Raw genomic sequence first — 20,717 nt, 5'->3', positions numbered from 1 at the left:
ACATATAAAACAAAATGTAACATAGAAATAGTTACATAATAGTTTTCTTTGTGTGTAAGATTGAACATAATGTTTTTAAATACCAATAATTGCCACAAGACTGCATTCTCTTGAATTATTCATGATTTAAGGTCTAGGTGTACCACAATCTGACAGGGTGCTATACACTTTTTTTTTTTTTAAGAAGAACTGAGGCTTCCACTTTTTAGCCTCCCTTCTTTTTGAGCTTCATATGGTCTGTGAGTTGTTTCTTGGGTATTCAGAGCTTTCTGGCTGGCTAATATCCAATTATCAGTGACTGCATATTATATCTGTTCTTTTGTGATTGGGTTACTTCACTCAGGATAATATTCTGTAGATTTGTCCATTTGCCTAGGAATTGTTTCTAATAGATGAGTAGTACTTCATTGTGTAAATGTACCACAATTTCTGTATCCATTCATCTACTGAAGGACATCTGGGTTCTTTCCAGCTTCTGGTTATGAACATGGTGGAGCATGTGTCCTCATTATATGTTTTTTTGGGTATATGCCCAGAAATGGAATAACTGGGTCTTCAGGTAGTACTATGTCCAATTTTCTGAGGAATCGCCAGACTGATTTCCAGAGTGGTTGTACCAGCTTACAACCCCACCAACATCCTTGCCAGCATCTGCTGTCATCTGAGTTTTTGATTTTAGCCATTCTGAGTGGTGTGAGGTGGAATCTCAGGGTTGTTTTGATTTGCATTTCCCTGATTACTAGAGACGTCTAGCGTTTCCTTAGGTGCTTCTCAGCCATTTGATATTTCTCAGTCGAGAATCCTTTGTTTAGCTCTATAACCCATTTTTAATAGGATTGTTTGATTCTCAGGAGTTGAACTTCTTGAGTTCTTTGTATATATTAGATATTAGACCTTAATCAGATGTGGGATTGGTAAAGATTCTTTCCCAGTCTGTTGGCTGCCGTTTTGGTTTTTTTTTTTTTTTTTTTTTTTTTGTTTGTTTGTTTGTTTTTTGTTTTTTTGTTTTTGTTTTTTGACAATGTCTTTATCCTTACAGAAACTTTGCAATCTCATTAAATCCCATTTATTGATTCTTGTTCTTAGAGCATAAGCCATTGGTGTTTTGTTCAGAAAATTTCCCCCAGTGCCTATGTGTTCTAAGCTTTTCCCTACTTTCTCTTCTAATAGTTTCAGTCTATCTGGTTTAATGTGGACATAGTTGATCCACTTGCACTTGAGCTTTATACAAAGAGATAAGAAAGGGTCTATTTTCATTCTTCTGCATGCTGAGTGCCAGTTGAACCAACACCATTTATTGTAGAGGCTGTCTTTTTTCCATTGATTGTTTTCAGCTCCTTCGTCAAAGATCAAGTAACCATATGTGTGAAGGTTCATTTCTTGATCTTCTATTCTGTTCCACCAATTTACCTGCCTTTCTCTGTACCAGTACCATGTGGTTTTAAACACAATTGCTTTGTATTATAGCTTGAGGTCAGGGATGGTGATTGCTGAAGTTTTCTTGTTGAGAATAGATTTCAATAGTCTAGGTTTTTTCTTTTTGTTATCCCAGATGAATTTGTAAATTGTTCTTTCCAACTTAATGAAGAATTAAATTGGAATTTTGATGGGGATTGCATTGACTTTGTAGATTGCTTTTGGTAAGATGGCCATTTAACAATGTTGATCCTTCCAATTCATGAGCATGGGAAATCTTTCCATCTTCTGAGAGCTGCTTCTTCAATTTCCTTCTTCAGAGATTTGAAGTTCTGCTCATACAGATCCTTCACTTGCTTAGTTAGGGTCACACCAAGGTATTTCATATTGTTTGTGACTATTATGAAGGATATCTTTTTTCTAATTTTTTTCTCAACATGTTTGTCCTTTGAGTAGAGGAAGGCTACTGGAAGTCCTGGCCAGAGCAATTAGACAGCAACAACAGCAACAACAACAACAAAATCAAAGGGATACAAATTGAAAAGGAAGAATTCAAAATATTACTATTTGCTGATGACCTAATAGAATAGTTAGGTGACCCCAGTAAGTATTCTTAAATCCTGAGCCAACTTTAGCCTAATATGAACAATCTTATCTACAACACATGCACAGTTTTAATCACAGCACTTGGGAGGCTCAGGGAGGATAACCAAGAATTCAAGTTCAGCCTGCACAGCATAGTGAGGCTACAGTAAACCTGTGCTATCCAGTGAAACCCTACCTGAACACAAATAACAAAAATTTAGTTTGACTTAAAGTTGCAGAGAGATTTCCTGTCGTTATGGCTGAAGTGGCACGTGGTAGACGTGGTTACACCCAACAGCAGAAACATTCAGTGTGGTTTTTCTTTTCTTTTTTAAAAAACGATTTAATTTATTTTGTGTATATGAATACAGTGTAGCTGTCTTCAGACACACCAGGAGAGGGCATCAGATCCCATTACAGATGGTTGTGAGCCACCGTGTGATTGCTGGGAACTGAACTCAGGACCTCTGGAAGAGCAGTCAGCTCTTAACCGCTGAGCCACCTCCCCAGCCCATCAGTGTGGTTTTTCTCACCAAGGCTTTGGTAATTACTTTTTTCTTTGCTGTAACAAAATACTTGGGGAGGGGATTTACAAAATGAAGGTTCTACTTTGGTCCAGAATCTGAAGGTTCAGCCCATCATGGTAGGGATGCCTGTTGGCAAGAGCTGAGGCGGCTGACCACAGTGCATCCGCAGACAGGAAGCAGGGGGTCATGGATGTTGGTGCTCAGCTCCTTATGTCTTTTTTATTCAGGCTAGAATGCCAGCCTGAGAAATGGTGCCGCTAATCTTTAGGATGGATCTTTCTTTCTCCATTGCTATGAAGTAAGTTTGTTAGCCAGGACTCACAAGGTAAGAGGAAAGAAGTGACTTCCACAAGCTTTCCACGTGCACACACAACATATCACACACACACACACACACACACACACACACACACACACACACAAATACACACACGGGGGGGGGTCAAATTATTTTAAAAAGCAAAAGCAAGGTTGTCAGATAGTATGTGGTAGATAGGCAGACTCTGGGTAGGTGAGGAAGTCTAAGAATATATGAATGGATATGGAGGGAAACGAGGCATGTCCACATTTGCAGATGGAATATGCCCAGTAGCTAAAAAGCCACTTCAGTTACTTAAGCTCTTGGTGCCTGGCCTCTTCATCTGTAAAATGTGTTACTTAATAAAACCCCACTCACTGAGTTGTTGAGAGGCTGAATTTTTGCCTGCACAATTAGATACTGTTTATCACATAGGCTGTTGCTGTGTGTGACTGGAGCTAGAATAGCTTATGTAGCACAGCAAGGTCCTGCTCAAAGCACTGAGAAAGAGTGAGAAGGGTTGGAATAAGCGTGCACAGCTGCAGAAGGGCTATGTGGAGACTTTGAACGAGGGCAGCTGGCCATACCCAGGCTCCTGAGCTCTGTCAGAACAAGCCTTGCTGGTGTTGAATTTGCTAAGACCTTGTGACATCAGAGAGGGCAAGGCATGAGTTGAAGTAATAATAGAAATGACCTCTGTTCAAAGATGGTGAACACTTTCACTTCCCTCCACGCTGACACTTTCGGTGGTGTCATGGCAACAAGATTTCGTTCTCTGTAAACAAAGAAGAGAAGCAGATAAGAAGAGATGACAGCCACAAAAATTCTGGAAGCTGAAAAGTAGAAAGATGAATGCTCATCAGGGGAAACAAGAAAGCCACAGTTGAGCTACAAGGGAAGGGCCACAGAAGTGAGCAGACTGGTTCAGTAGAACACCAGAGAGGCCCAAACTGTGATCCAGGCACCTTTGAAAACTGGCTTTGAGAGTTAAAGTGGGTTGGGTGTGTGGGCCGGGCCTGTATTCCAGCATTAGGGATGCCTAGGTCAAAAGAGTGTTGTGAGATCCAGGCTGGCCTGGTCTGCATACTGAGTTCTGGATTAGCCAGGAGTGATATTCTGTCTCGGAAAGTTAACGTTGGAGGCAGAGTATCAAAAGTTTAAGGTCAGTGAACAACAGTGTAGAACCTTAGGTCCTTCTGCCAAATACGATGTCCTTCCAGCCCTGTGGGGAGGCAAACTGTCTAGTGAACTACAGAAGGCTGGGGGTAGAGGGGCTGCGCTGCTGACTTTGAGAGTGGAATGTCAAGGTGAAGGTGGTGGCTTGGGTGGAAGTCTGTCATCTGACGGGAAAGGTAATTCCAGGCTCATCGCCTTGAATTTTCCAGACTACGTTGATAGTCTCTGGAAAGGACAGAGGGTTTCCTGTGACTACCTAAGACATAGCCTGAAGACAGCTATAGTTTGTAGTCTCCGATAACTACAGGAACTCAGGCAGATCACCGTCCAGTGACCACGCTGCGCACTCATTCCTGCTCAGACCCACAGCTGTCTTGTCATTTTAGGGTGTGACTCAAATCTGAACAGACTACAGACAGACAAGTACCACCAGTGAACTCAGCTCACGGGAAAGAAAGTAAAAGAAACAAAGGCCTTGAAGGAATACCAGACAAGGTCAGATAAAGAATACTTTAAAAGAGCAAAAAAAGATATTTTAAAAATATTAAATTATTTATTATGTGAAGCTGTCTTCAGACACAAAAAGAGAGGGCATTAGATCTCATTACAGATGGTTGTGAGCCACCATGTGGTTGCTGGGATTTGAACTCAGGACCTCTGGAAGAGCAGTCAGTACTCTTAATTACTGAGCAATCTCTCCAGCCCAAAAGATTTTTTTTTCTTTTATAACCCTAAATCTTAGGAGGCAGAGGGAAGGGAATTTCCATGAATTAAAGGCCAGTCAGAGTGACTCAATAAGACACAGTCTCAAAAAACAAACAAAACTCTGAATTGCCTGTTTTTTTTCTTAACCCATTTTAACAAGAAGAGATTTGAAATAAGCATTTGCTGAATGTGTGAACCAAGGCAGTGAGGTAAAGCTACAGATTCTTTATACTCAGGAAGGTGCTCGGCCATCTGCTAATATGTTCATGTTTAAGTCTTTTCCTAGAAATCTGTGCCATTTGGGTAGGGGAACTCCTGAGTCAGTTGATAACTGAGGTTTTGCTGATGGTATCGGGGGATTAACCCAGACTTGTAGAAGTGAGACATCGCATCTGCAGTGCCATGCCCCCAGACCAAAGAACTAATTCTTCGCTAAGAGAATTAAATTTCTAAATTAAAGTGTCTACTAAACTTTGGAATTTCCTTGGAACAAAATAATTTGTCCATGATAGATCTTTGTGAACTTTCAGAAAATTCAAGACAAAGACAGGATCTTAAAAGCTCTGGTAGTCAGGGGTTCGGGGGAGGAGGATAGGGTGGTAAGTGATGATCTGGCTTATTTTGGATAGCTAACAGCAAACTGTCCCTAAATTTAGTAGCATACACTAGCATACTTATCTCTCGCCAATCCCAAGAGAGGAATCTAGGAATGGCCCAAGGCATGCACAGTTCTGACTCAGTGTCTCTCACTAAGGTTTCAGTTAGAAGACATTTCTAAGTTTTTCTTTTTGAGCAGCTAAGGCACAAATCACGGCTGCCCCTTGGCTATCTTTATCCTCTTCCCAGATCCCTGCTATGTCTAAATTGCTTATGTTGTAATTTAAGACCCTAGGGAATGGTAAAGAGGTAGAGGGCACTCAAGAGAGGACACCAGAGACAAACAAGTTTTTAAGAAGTCAAGGTCTTTGGGATGATAGTGAGTCAGGAGGCATCTTTTTTGGCGGTAGGTCTAATGTCCATATTTAAATAATGTCATCCAAACCTTCAACCACAAATCTCTTAAGATCCCAATCCACAGCTTCCTATGGGCCCTAAGGAGTAGTCATATCAGCCTTCTGCTCACTATGACTGTGCCTCCTCCTCCAGAGATCTCTCTTATCTCCTAAGGACTCCCAAAGCCCTATCCATTGCCCCTCTGGAACCTTTTACCTCTTCTGACAACCCCTCTTCCCTAGCAACCACCTAAAGTCCCCCTCCCCAGTCACCTGCTAGTTGCCTGCTTACTCAGCCTCACACATCAGGTAAGACACCTGCTGGCTTTTCCTGGTTGGGCTTTGCCCACAATGCTACCTATTCCCAGTGCACTGCCTGCTTTCCATCTTAGGCATTAAGTGAGAGGCTTGGCTTCTACTTAGATGCGATTATGCCACCTTGGACAAACACTTTTAATGTGCCTGGCGACCTCTGGACCAGCTAAGAATCTTGGCTTCCTCCAGGTAGAGCTGTGTAAGTTGCCTTGGGAACTCCATTTCAACTCTTGGTCCTAGAAGCCATAGCCACTAAGCAGACAGTAGCTGACTCTCAGAGCCAAGTTCTGGATAGATACTGTGGAACTCAATAGTTCTCTTTCACAGAAGAAAATGATCTCGAACCTATTATGACTCAGTCCCTTCAGGAATACAATCCCTTCCTCAACATTGTGAATACTTCCACTGAAAGAAGAAAAATAACTTAGAAAGAAAAAGAAGAAAGGAAAGAAAGAAAGAAAGGAACGAAGGAAGGAAAGAAGGAAGGAAAGAAGAAAGGAAGGAAGACGTAACTAATTCCAGATGCACAGGCCATAGCAAACACAGAAACAAAACCAACACAGGAAATCAAGACAACATGTCTCCTCCAAAAATTACTAATTCATAGTAATGGTCCCCAGAATGCATGGCCTTGAAGGACTTTCTGACAGAGAATTCAAGAGAATGATCAGAACGATCATCGACTGACCCTTACAAAACTCAACTATACCCCAAGAGAATCAAAGCAAAGGGCAGAACGAAATGGCAAAGTCAATCTATGATATGAAAATTGAATTCAATAGAAAAAAAAGAAGTGCTGAAAAGAAGCAAAACGAGCCAAACAGAAACCTTGACGGAAAGGCTCAGGACAGCATGGGTTTTATAAAGCAGAACTGGGACTCCAGACAAGGGAAAAGAATCGGGTCACTCCGAACGGGTCAGTGACTACCATTTTAAAATGCAGGAATGGAACATTGGAGAGTTTGGTAGGACTGCGAAGACATCTAACCTTCAAATTATGAGCTTAGGGTAAAGAAAGAACGCCAGAAGAAATGCATCAAAAATATTTTCATTAAGATTTTATGAGATAAAATTCCAAGTCTAGAGAAAGAGCTGCTCACTCAGGTACAAGAGTCTATAGAATGACTTATACAAATAAACAGGACTTGAAAACCCGGTGACATATTATGGTTGAAACAATAGAAACACAGAACACACACAAAAAAGGATGTTAAAAGCTGCAAGAGAGAAAGGGTTAAGTCATTTATAGAGAAAAACCCATAACAATATGAGCTAATCATTGGATAGAAACTTCTAAAGTCCAGAAGAAACTTCAAAGATGGGTGCCAACAGCTTTCCGTCTAAACCATTGTACGCAGCAAAACTGTCTCCTGAAGTTGAAGGAGCAATTAAAACTTTTGTGATGAAAACAGATGAAAGGAATTCATGATCCCTAAGCCGGATCTACAGAGGGTCCTCTGAGGAATACTTTGGATTGAAGAGAAGTTTAAACAACATAGGAGGTCACAGGGAGTCAATAAAGAATCCCAGAACAACTAGTCAAAAGATGTCTATGAAGGGCCACAAAATCAACACAATGGTAGAAATGAAAGTGAATTTTCCAATAATAACTCTTAATACTAATGGTTGCAATTCCCCAATAAAAAGGCACAGACTAACAGATTAGATTAAATCCATCTTTTTGCTGCCTCCAAGAAAAAATATCTTACATCATCAAAGATTAGAAAAATCCCTTAGTATAAAAGGATGATAAAGGGTCATCCAAGTAAATGTGGATAAGAAGTAAGCACCTGTAACTTTCCCAACATCTGAAAAAACAGACTTTATTGCAAAACTTATCATAAGACATAAGGAAATAATTTCATTTATTAAAGGAACAATCCATCAAGAAAATACTGCAAATGTCACAATGCGTCAAACATATATGTGCCTAGTTCTACAAAAAAACTTCTATTAGATGTTTAATCCCATATTGACTCCAAACATAGGTAGCAGGTGACTTCAGAGACCACCCTCCCCAATAAGCAGATTCATTGAGACAAAATTTAAACAGAAAGACACTGGATTTTAGGTAACATTACAAGTGAAACAGAGTTAATAGGCATCTAGAGGACATTCACTCAAACACTAAATATGCATACTAATCAGGCAATGGTGGCACACACCTTTAATCCCAGTACTTGGGAGGCAGAGGTAGTGGGATCTCTATGAGAACAGAGCAAGTTCCAGAACAGCCAGAGATGTTACATACAAACCAAACAAAAAACAAACAAACAAACAAACAAACAAACAAAGAACAAACAAGAAAACGCATTCTTCTCAGCAGACCATGGGACTTTCTTCAAAACTGATCACATATTAGAACATAATGCATCTTTTAAAGAAAAAAAGAGACTAAAATCTCAATAAAAATACTTTTTTTGTTGCTTTTTGTTTTATTTTGTTTTGGTGGTTGGGGAGGCCATTGGAGAAGTGAAAGCCTATAATCCTAACGTTTGGAAGGAGTGGAGCAAGAGGACTGGAAGTTCAAGTTTATACTGGGCAATTAACAGCTAGTACAGGCTACAAAAGATCCTGTCTCAAAACAAACACAAAGATTCTTTCATATTCTGCCATGTGAACACATAGAGTTTGCCCTTTAACTATCTGAAGATTTAGCAACAGGTACCATCTTGGAAACACAGATCTCATCTCACCCCATGCCCCTCACACTCTATTTGCATGTTTGCTGTTCAATCCATTCATCCATCCATCAATCCATCCATCCATCCATCCATCCATCCATCCATCCATCCATCCATCCATCCATCTTCTATCTATTTAGAAACATGATCTCATTATTTAGCTTTAGGTAGCCTAGAACTTGCAATGGAGTCCAGGTTAGCCTCAAACTCACAGAGATCCTTCTGCCTCTTCTTCCTGAGTGCAGGGGTTAAAGGCATACATGGTCATGTCCATCTAAATCTCTTGATACTGGACATCACAGTATATATAACTGGTGGTATACATTTGCGTTATTTGTAAATTACTCAGGTTAATGCATTTTGTTACTTCACACAATCCCAGTGTCAACTCTAATGAAGTGAGAAAGGCTGGTGTCTTAGTTAGGGTTTTGCTGCTGTGAACGACACCATGACCAAGGCAAGTCTTATAAAGGACATTTAATTGAGGCTGGCTTATAGGCTCGGAGGTTCAATACAGAATCATCAGGGTGGAAACATGGCAGCAGCCAGGCAGGCCTGGTGCAGGAGGAGCTAAGAGTTTTACATCTTCATCTGAAGGCTGCTAGCAGAATACTGACTTCCAGGCAGCTAGGACTACATAATTAAAGCCCACACTCACAGCGACAAACCTGTTCCAACAAGGCCAGCCCTCTTAATGATGCCACTCCCTGGGCTGAACGTATATTTTTAAAGAAAAAATGATAGGCAAAAAGTAAATTTTGTACATATGCATGGTGGTACATATCCATGTTTACAGCAACTGGGAGTCTGAGGCAGGAGGATTGTTGTAATTTAGATGCTGGCCTGGGCTATAAAGTAAGTATCATGCCTGACAGAGCTGTATAACAATTTTTCAAATAAAAACAAAAAGGTATATATCTTCCACATGCCTGTGAGACTAGTATTTGTGAGGAAGATGTATGAAGACCAGCATCATGGAACCAGAGGACCTGCAACCCGAATAGTTCTAGAGATGAGCAGAATAAAGAGAAGAAGAAAATAACAAAGAAACGATTTCAGACAATGTTCAGAACAGAAAAGGTAAAAGGAGCTGGGGAAAAGTTATTTTATTCTGGAACCCTGAAAAAAGATCTCAAATCCTTCTATAGACAAGGAGAAAGTAGATCTGTCACATTCTGCATTCAAGAAGCTTTAAAACTAGAAATTAAGAGATAAAAGAACGAAACCTCCAATTTTCAGGGAAATATACTTTTTTAGGAAAATATTTATATAATGTAGGATCTGGAACATTTACAACACAAGCATTATCTTTAAGGGTAAATTAGCCAACATTTCAGCATGAAACTTTTTTAGAAACTTCAGCATGGCGAAAAAAAATCTATAAATAACATTAAGTACTACTAATAAAATTATAGACATATAAACACAGGACTAAGGGATTTTCCCCAATAGCCATTAGAAGCATCAACAGGTTTCTGCCTATGGGACATGGAGAGTTGAGGACTAGAGAGCACCCAAGAAGAGACACTCTTTTTTATAAGTACTCTCTGATGTTTTCTGAATGATGTACACACATTGGCTCGATCAAAATTAATTTTGTCAAGGCCAAAGACAAGACTCAGTGGACAAAAGTACTTCCTGCTAAGTTTGTTTGATGAGTTTGATCCCCAGAAATTACTTGGTTGCAAGGAGGTAACTGACTTCCTCAAGCTGTTTACTGACATCCGTGTGCAGGCTGTGGAGTCAGCATGCTTCCCAACAACATGCACATAGAAGAAACGTAATAGAATGTTCTAAAGTCAGAAGAAAGTAATGAGAAGTTGAAAATGAGATTGTGATAGCAACGTGAGATGTGAAGATGTTTTCTGTTGTTGAGGCTGCCATGGGAAGTCCAAAGTCTTAAAATGATTTAAAGAGAAGAAATATCACCCTCTGCTTCTACAGATGAGGGAATATCCTCCAGGAAGTTAAGGGAGGGGCTGTGGTGTGGCTCACTGGCAGAGAGCTTATTTAACATCCCAGAAAGCCCTGAGTTTGAGCACTGCACAGGTTTGCTTACCACCAACCGAAGATATGGTAAGTTAAAGGAAACTATCCAAAGACAGACATATAGCTCAAAACTGTCAATAGCAAGGCTAAACCCAACTGTTTCCAGGGCTCCACCATATATATCTATGTAGTTTAGACTGTTGACAAGCAAGAAGATATATAGTAGACCCTTGGATAAGCAGAAGACATTGGGATTTTGGTTTAAGAAACACATAGATACTGATATAACTTGAAGGTTAAAAGTCATCATAAACCAGTCTATACATGTTGGCACATTTGTGTAACAACAGGACTCAGGATAGAGGATGGAGGCTCTGAAGGCCAGTGTAAGGTTCTGTGTCAGAAGAAAAGAAAGGGAAAGGAAAGGAAAGAGAAGAAAAGAAAAAGGAAGAGACGAAAAGATGTATATATACCACAGAAAGAGAAAGCAAGACAGACAGAAAAAATGAGGCCAGTAAGATATGCATGCACACATACACACTCATATACACACACACACACATACACACACACACACAGAGAGAGAGAGAGAGGGAGAGAGAGAGACAGAGACAGAGACAGAGACAGAGAGGGAGAGACAGAGAGACAGATAGTGACACAGAGAGAGACAGACAGACACACAGGGACACAGACAGGGAGATAGATAGAGACAGAGAATCTAAAAATGTCAGAAACCAAGCAATTTCAGAGGTCTGGCAAGCAGGCTCAGCAGGGTTAAGAGCACTTACTGCTCTTCTCGAGGACTCAAGTTCTATTCCCAGGACCCACATGGGGCAGCTCCGGACACCCTGTAACTCCAGCTCCAGGAGATCTGACGCTGTTCTCTGGCCTCCGTGTGAACCCTACATACACATAATAAAACCAAAAATAATTCTTTCGGAGGGGGGGGGGGAAACAAACAAGAACAAACAAACAAACAAAAAACCCTGTTTACAAGAGGGAGTGAGAAATGCAGCCGGGTCTTAGAGAGTTTGAGGGGGGCAGTGGTACAGAGAGAGTTTGCTTTTAAAGAGTAAAATTAGCTTCAGTTGTTTTGAAGGTGGAAAAGACATGCTGGGGGACAGCTCTGTGTTGACCTGGAACCCAGAGAGTAGGAAAGGGAAGTGATTACAGTTTTCTCTGTGAAGTGAGACTGGCTGTTTCCCTATGGGTACATCAGGATGAAAGCTGTTGCTCTTCCCTGGGTTTTGAGAGGCAGGATAAGTTGAAAATCAACTAGAATAAATAAAAACGCCAGTAGTCCGAAATTAGCAAAGAGAACACATCTGATTCCCAGATGAACAAGTATTTACTTCTTTATCTATACTCCATAGCTTAAAAACCATGTGTCATTTTATTTGATAGCTCTTAAGGAAAAAAAACACTGAAGGACAGGAAAATCACTTGCAACTTAGAACCCTGAAGTGGAGTCACCTTAACGGAAACTGGACTCAGCAGATGTGTGTCCTTAAGTGCGTCCTTAGTAAGGTGGGAACACAGGGAGTGGCTTCCAGGCAAAAAAAGGGCTAGACTTTTGGCCTGGAATTAGCTGGAGGGCATAGTTCTTAGAGCAGTCTCCAACACTTAGGTCTTAAAGGTGTGAGGCTAGAAACCTGGGATTTACCAGAAAGCTGTCTAAGAACAGCCTTGCTGGAGTTTCTCATTTTCCCAGCAGTCTTACACATTTCATATCCCAGACATGTATGATGATGATGGTGACCATTACCAACTCACCATCTGCAAGACTTCTGTGTTCTTTATAATACTCGGCCAGACCTGCATGCTGTCCTCAGCAATAGGATGTACAATAGGAAAGAAGTCCCCAGGTAATTCTTTGGTATACTTGAGATTTATCTCAATGGTTTGGTGGTGTCTATGTCTACAGTCTGTCTATGGCCATATCCACATTATCCAACAGGCTTAATATACCTGGGGCCCATTCTTCTTGTTTATAAAATTAGAAAAACAATAGTACCTAACTTATAGGCATTAAACTATAAAGATTAAAGGAATATGTATGTATGTATGTGTGTCTGTGTGTGTGTGTGTGTGTGTGTGTGTGTGAATTAGAATCTGATTATAATTACTGAAAGCACAGGTTTTCTTTAGGTCTGTAATGCGGGCACTGAGAAGCTTCAGCTAGCATTCATTAGGAGGTAGGAAGTTGGTAGAGTACTTGCTTAGCTTGCAGAAAGCCTCGGGGTCAGTCCTCTGAACTGTGATGGTGCCTAGAATACTAACACTTAGAAGTGGAAACAGGAGCATCAGAAACTGAGACTGCCTATGGCGAATGAGTGGGTTTTGAGGCCATCCTGAGCTACGGAAGATCCTAAGAGGGATAGTTATATAGACCTATATCTATATATGGGCAATACCAACTTGTGGTTGTCAATCGGAATCCGCACAAACCCAAGCAGCTGGGCCCGCCTGTGAGGGGCTGTCTTGACAGGATCATTTGAAGTGAGAAGACCCACCACCACTTTAGGGCACACCCTTTGGTGGCAGCCCTCCTAAACGGACAAAGAAGGAAGCTTTTGCTTTTGGCCCGCTTGCCCTCACTCTAGCTGACAAGCTCTTCTGCTCTTCCGCTGAGGCATCTCTTCCCCACTAGTCCTTTCTTCAGGACTCTATCCTTCTCCTCCAGGATTCCGGAACCAAACTGGGATGGATGAAGCATTTTGGCTCATGAGCCGGTGGTTACTAGATGGCTGGCCCGTCAGGACACAGCCATTGTTGGACTAGCCAGCCAGACCACTGTCAGTTCCTCCACAGAACCCTGACTACACAGTGTGTTTATCTTTTTCCTTTTTCTTCTTTCTTTTCGTAGCCCTGGCTAGCCTGGAGCAGTCTGGCTTCAGACTCATAAAACCCTGCCCTGCCTCTGGAATGCTGGGACTGAAGGCATTCGTCACCATTCGTAGCCAATCTTTTCACAGTACTGGGAATCAAGCCCAGGGTGTTACACATACTAAGGAAACAGTCTACCTCTGCAGTTTGCCCACACCTTTGGGGTGTGTGTCCCAAGGTGGTCTCCAGCTCTATGTATAGCTGAGGATAACCTTGAACTCCTGATCTTCCTGCATCTACACGTTCTGAGATTACAGACATTCACCACTAGGTTGTTTAGCTGAATGTGATAACCCAAGCTTGTGAGGCTGAGGCAGCAAGACCTCAAATTTGAGGCAGCCTCTGCTTCTTATTAAAACATCACCTCACCCCCTTCGCCCCCACATACAAGCACACACTGTATACATCAGTCATCGTTTTATGCACATGCGAAGACAAATACAATCAGAAGCAAACATTTAAGGAGTCCAAGGGCAGACGGCTCCTCTGTTCAGGAAAGTAATTTGAATTTCAAAACTGTTTGACAGCATTTGAGTGGACAGGCAAGACACCATCGATTCGGCGACCCAGCTCTGCCACGTACTACGTACTATGGGGCGATCTACAGGTGTCTCGGGCTGAGGGTTTCTCCCGGGGACAGAATGGCCCATGCTGCTCCATCGTTTCACGGAACAGTGCCCATCACATCCTGAGACAGCAAGGTGCACAGTTCCCCCTTAAAGACTTCATAGACAGGGGTGGGAGGAGGGGCAGCTAACTCCTGGCCTCTGCAGGACTGTGTTAAACTTAGATTATCTCCTCTTTCAAACGAAACAAGCCTCAAACCCTCAAACCCCGTCTTTTCCGGAGGAGACTGGATGGTTGTTATCTTGGTTTCCATATTGTTTTGAGAGTGCTGTAGTTTGTGGGTATGTAAGGTTAGGAGGCTGTTGATGTGTGCTTCTAGGCAAATGTGAATTAACAGTCACCTTTTTTTTTTTTTTTTGCAAGCTCATAAAATCCCAGAAGGTGGGGGGTCTGTTGTTGGTTTCTTCAGTCTCTCTTGAGTCATTCAGGTACAGGGTGTGTCTGTTAATTGAAACTGCACACAGCAGAGGAAGTTTTGTGATCACATCTGCTCAGGGTGGGAAGGCAGTTCGAACCGGGGACTTGGGTGGAACCTCTTTTTCACAATAGGACAGACAAGGCATAAAGGCCCCGAGTCTGCTACTCAGACAAATCTGACCAAGGCCTCTTCAGCCTCAATCTAGCATTATCTAGCAATAGAAAAATGTGGACTTAGGCGCGACTTTTTAGATTTGGAGGGTCTCTTTAGCTATCTCTCAAGTAGACAGGGAGAGAAGAGGAGAGTAGCCCTGGGGGCTGTAGACACTGGCCTGTGAAAAGTCAGGGAACCCTTTCCCCTGTGGAAATTCCTCAACTGCCGAATTGTTTAAATCTGAGGCCAGGGCAGCAGCCCACCTCCTCAAAGGCCTCTACGCTTCCCAGAATCTGGGGCACACAGCCTGGCTTTGCGCTCAGCTGAGCGAGGGGAACCCCCGCCCAACACCAAGCGCAGCACTGGCCCACTTCTCCGTGCGCCCGGGGAAAGCCACTTTCTGCCCACCAGACCGCAAGTTTCAAGGCTTCACCAGGATCGGAGTGGAGGGGGAGGAGGAGGAGAACAGAAGCTTTTCAGTGCCCCGGGCTGCTTGCGTTCGACCTCTCTCGCCGTCCCTTCTCAGGATCTCCTCCCAGCGGCGTGGCGGCGACTCTTCGGGGCAGTGGCTCGGGTTTCCCGGACCGCGTGGAAGTGGACCCCAGGGCACCGGACCACTCCGGTTACTCGGATCCTCAGACCTGTGGGATCGGGGACCAGGAAGATCCTCTACGAGACGCAGGCTTGTCCTCTAAGATTTTTCAAAGAAGAAAAGTTTTCCCTGGGATCCCCATGCCTAGTTTCAGAGTCTTGTCCCGTTCTGGGGACAGCGGGTAGCTGGGTATAGACTGTGATTTGTGAATTAGAATTTAGGGGCTGCCAGGCTCCGCCCCTTCTCTTTGCCTCTCTCTCTCTCTCTCTCTCTCTCTCTCTCTCTCTCTCTCTCTCTCTCTCTCTCTCTCTCTTCTCTCTCTCTCTCTGCTAGCTAGGGCAGAGGGGCTCCTATTCATCTCGTTTTATTTTAGTCACTCTGCCCCAGATCTTTCTGCGAGGCTGCTTTTTAGCAGCCAGGACCCTGAGGGGCCCCCTGCCGCTGGCAGAGGGCGGAGGAGTTAAAGGCATTAACCCCTCCCAGTCCCTTCCTAGAGGAGCCACCCAGCCTCGGCGGGGCGCTCGGAGACTTCGCCTTGCCAAAGAGTGGTGCGGGCAGCGGAGGCAGGGCTGGCCATTGGAGTGCACTGCTGAGGAGGGAGGGGATCCCAGCTCAGGGAACTTTGTGAGTGAGCTGGTCGCCCTCAGTCGCCGACAGCAGCAAGATGCGGATCGCACGGTGTAGACCCAGAGCCCGGCGGACACAGCTTCGTCCGGCTTGAGCGAGGTAGGGGGCTGTGAGCCTCGCTGGCTTCAGCGCCGGCTGCAGGGAGTCCAGGTGTCACGAACGAACCTTTTAAACCCAAACGAAAGAAACAAAAACTTTGGGGGGAAAACAATCCAAACCAAACCCGAGCACCACCAGGATGCTATGGAACCCATCTTGACTGGCTTCTTCTTGGGGCACGGAGTTTATGAAGTTAGAAAAAGATTAAGTTCCAAATTGTAGGAACGACTGAGGGAGGGCGGGCTGGAGAAGCTGAGGTTTATTAGAACAGAGAAAACGGGTGACACTTATTTTGGGAAATCCTACAGACAAAATTATCAGGCGACACGTCAATGATTTCCATTGACTGAGAGAATACTGTAACATTAGAGTGGGGAAATGTGGAGTTTCATAAGCTTTTGTCATAGAAATGACTGCAGTGTCTCTTGGGGTTCCCCCCCCCTTCATTTTGTTATCTCGTTGATCAATTACCATGCAGACTTTAGAGTACTTAATTAGTGCGGTGTGTGCAACTTAATTAGTGTTGTGTGTCCTTCCTTTAGGGACTGCTAGTTCTGTGAGAGGAGGCAATGTTGGGGGTGTGGGGAGCTAATGAGGTTCAAACTGCCCGTGCAAATTTAGCAGTAGTGTTGCTGGTAATCTGGTAACTTAGTGCACCTGAAGTTAGAACAAAGTGGTGTGCTTTGCAGGGTGACTTTTGTGTGCCCGAAAGTGTTGGCTAAAGTTAAAATTCTTAAGCAATCAGTTCATGTAGAAACTTCTAGGATTTGTTGCAATCTCTTAGGAGGGGTTCTCAATGAATACCTATAAACGTAGTAAATTGACTTGTGGGGAGGTTGGGTGGGGTGGAGGAGTAAAGAAAAAAAAATTAGAAAGAATAGGCAGTTGCTTCACGGAGGCGCCAAGCTTTCCTGTTTACTTCAAGGCCTGGAGGCCCACACCTCCCTTCACCCTCCAACCAGACCCTCAGCACACCTGCTCCCAGGGAGTTATTAATAGAGCCTAGAAAATGACTTACTTGTCAAATGACCCTCCTACAAAGCTACTTTCTCTAAGGGCAATGAAAAGGTGGGCTGATCTTTTTGAGCGTCCCCCCCTCGTGTGTGTGTGTGTGTGTGTGTGTGTGTGTGTGTGTGTGTGTGTCTGGGGTATGCATGTCTGCACTGTACCCAGAACTGGCAGTTGGTGCCTTTTGTAAGAAGAGGCCCTTGGGCTGGGGTGAGCAAGCAGCTGACCTGGAGATCTCTGGAAGGAACCTCAGACCCAGACACAGAGTGGCAATGCTGGTGGAACTGGTATGGGGTCGAACACTAGAATGGGGAACTGTTTCCCACTCCCATCTTGGTGGATTTAGTGACCCAAGGGAAGGCTTTGTCTACTCAGAATCTGGATAAATGGTTTTGTTTTCTGCCTCTCTTTCTAACTTCATTTCTCTTTTGTTTGTTTATTTTTGTTTTGTTACTAGAAATGATTATTTGAGTAAAAAACAAAATCCTCCCTGTGTTTTGGCCAAGTTTCCTTAAAACAAATCAACAACAAAGTTGGAGCGATGCCTTGGCTAGAATGAATTATGCTAGTGTGCTGGGCATTTTCCCTGATTTCTTTTCTTTGTAACTTGTTTAAGGCTGCTGTTTCTCTCGGAGGCCGCTCCAGCCAAGCAAAAGCAACATAAAAGGCACTGGATAGCTTGCTGACCCGGCCTTGCTGTATCTGAAGGCCCGCCCAACCTCGCCCTCTAGCGTTCGTCTGGAGAAGTACCGCCCCGGGCTCCTGGGGACACAGTGCGGCTATGGTGTCCACCAGCGTCCCGGTGGTTAAGGCTCTCCGCAGCCCAGTCTCCGACTATGGCAACTATGATATCATAGTCCGGCATTACAACTACACAGGCAAGTTGAACATCGGGGTGGAGAAAGACCATGGCATTAAACTGACGTCCGTGGTCTTCATTCTCATCTGCTGCTTCATCATCCTAGAGAATATATTTGTCTTGCTAACTATTTGGAAAACCAAGAAGTTCCACCGGCCCATGTACTATTTCATAGGCAACCTAGCCCTCTCGGACCTATTAGCAGGAGTGGCTTACACAGCTAACCTGCTGCTGTCTGGGGCCACCACCTACAAGCTCACACCTGCCCAGTGGTTTCTGCGGGAAGGAAGTATGTTTGTGGCTCTGTCTGCCTCAGTCTTCAGCCTCCTCGCCATTGCCATTGAGCGCTACATCACCATGCTGAAGATGAAACTACACAATGGAAGCAACAGCTCGCGCTCCTTTCTGCTGATCAGCGCCTGCTGGGTCATTTCCCTCATTCTTGGTGGCCTGCCCATCATGGGCTGGAACTGCATCAGCTCGCTGTCCAGCTGCTCCACCGTGCTCCCGCTCTACCACAAGCACTATATCCTCTTCTGCACCACCGTCTTCACGCTGCTCCTGCTTTCCATCGTCATCCTCTACTGCAGGATCTACTCCTTGGTCAGGACTCGAAGCCGCCGCCTGACCTTCCGCAAGAACATCTCCAAGGCCAGCCGCAGTTCCGAGAAGTCTCTGGCCTTGCTGAAGACGGTGATCATTGTCCTGAGTGTCTTCATTGCCTGCTGGGCCCCTCTCTTCATCCTACTGCTGTTAGATGTGGGCTGCAAGGCGAAGACCTGTGACATCCTGTACAAAGCAGAGTACTTCCTGGTTCTGGCTGTGCTGAACTCAGGTACCAACCCTATCATCTACACTCTGACCAACAAGGAGATGCGCCGGGCCTTCATCCGGATCGTATCTTGTTGCAAATGCCCCAACGGAGACTCCGCTGGCAAATTCAAGAGGCCCATTATCCCAGGCATGGAATTTAGCCGCAGCAAATCGGACAACTCCTCCCACCCTCAGAAGGACGATGGGGACAATCCAGAAACCATTATGTCTTCTGGAAACGTCAATTCTTCTTCTTAAAACCGGAAGCTGTTGATATTGGGGGAGCATTCAGACTTGGTCACCCACTACCCCAAGCATTTCAAAAAATGTCTCTTGTTCTCCACAGCTGCAGGGAAGGAGCAACTGGGAGGCTGAGAGAGGGAGGGAAGGGAGGACGTGCGGCCTGGTGATACCGTGATGTAGGTAGGTAGTAATTGTGAACAATGCACTGGGAAGGGTGGAGATCAGGTCTGGCCTGCACTGGGTTTCCTGCCACACCCCCCCCAGTACCCCGGAGCTTTGATTTTGCACTGAGCCAAAGGTCTAGCATTGTCAAGCTTCCAGAGGGCACATCTGGCCCCTCCTCAAAGACTAAGGTCCAAAGAGAAAGTAAATGTCCCTTGAGTTTCAGGATGTGATCTCTCACAGTAAGGGCAAAGTGAGTATGTGTCCCTTAGCTTGGCTGGGTGGTGTGCTTGTCCTCACCCTCCATTTCTTCTCACCCTGTCTCCCTGTCTCACCCCTTCCTCATATTCTTTTACTTTATATCTTAACTGCCTGACCTTTGTTCATCAGAACGAGGTCGTGGAGGATTCTATTCCTTAATTGTCTCTAGCTAGCAGGCTGTTGACTGGGAAGACTATTTGCTGAGGCCAAAGTTTCCGTGTGAGCTGGGTCAAGTTGTCGGGGATTTGGTAGACCACCTTTAAGGTGAAAATGTGTTGTTCCTAATTCCTCACGTGTTCCTTATTCCCATTACAACCACCACGGGCATGTGTTTGTAATGGCAATAACGAAGTCTACTTAATTGTCATTATATGGGCCAGAATCTTAGGTGATATGGGGGAAAAAACCAACAGAATGAGGTGAAATACGTGAGTGAAGTTGTGCAAACCGAGAGCTGTTTCTTGTTCTCTAACCCACACAGGCATCGTTGGCACTTTTATTATTTCAGAGTGTTGTGTGATCCAATTCAACCAACTGGGGAATAGTTGTGTTTTGTCTAAAGTACAGTTTCTGAAATTCGAATGTATTTGTTTCTTTGAGGTCATCTTATTGAATCTCTTTCTAACCTGTGTTAACACCACTGAATGTGTAGTTCTTAAGAAAGTACCATCCTTTTGTACCCAAAAAAAGCATTACTTTAACTGACAGGGAACATCAGGAACTCTTTATTTCGGCGGTCATTAGGCATTGATGGTGAGTGTAAATGTTGCAGAGAATAAAGATATATTACTGTCTGTTTAGTATAGTTTTCAGTGCAATTAAACCAAGAAATGTCTTTTTTTAAAAAAAATAGTATTTAATAGGTTCCTGACTTTGTGGATCATTTTGCACATAGCTTTATCAACTTTTAAACATTAATAAACTGATTTTTTTAAAGATTCTTTTGTGAAGAGAACTTTTTAAAAAACTGTTCACTGAGATACCTTTTTATTATGTGGCTCTTTGGGATTAGAGGTAAGGACCAATTTTAAAAAGTTAAAAGAAGTAAAAGGCTTTTACCTTGATAAACTAAGGTATGGAAAAAATGTGGTCTAAAGATCACAGCAAATAAATGTCACTATTTTGATTTTAAAGTGCAGTGGCTAAACAAAGCCAAGTGTGATAATTCCACCCCAAATGCAGCCTTCTGAAATTCAGCAATGGATTCTTAAATCTATTTTAGATTATGACTGAAATGATCAGTTCAAATACTGCAGCAAAAGCCACACAGTTAGCCTTTTAT

At 43.6% G+C, this 20,717-nt stretch overlaps 1 protein-coding gene across 1 annotated transcript; it reads left to right on the top strand.

Moving 5' to 3' along the window:
* Positions 1-14,793: 14,793 nt before the first annotated feature.
* S1PR1 (sphingosine-1-phosphate receptor 1) lies at positions 14,794-20,373 on the top strand. The gene is made up of 2 exons (XM_080916391.1): positions 14,794-16,089; positions 17,714-20,373. The coding sequence occupies exon 2, from the start codon at positions 17,879-17,881 to the stop codon at positions 19,025-19,027; it is 1,149 nt and encodes a 382-aa protein (XP_080772517.1). The 5' UTR covers positions 14,794-16,089; positions 17,714-17,878; the 3' UTR covers positions 19,028-20,373.
* The last annotated feature ends 344 nt before the right edge of the window (positions 20,374-20,717 follow it).

This window comes from Micromys minutus (assembly GCF_963924665.1).
Source record: "Micromys minutus genome assembly, chromosome: 4".
NCBI lineage: Eukaryota > Metazoa > Chordata > Mammalia > Rodentia > Muridae > Micromys > Micromys minutus.
This window is presented reverse-complemented; position numbering and strand designations above follow the sequence as displayed.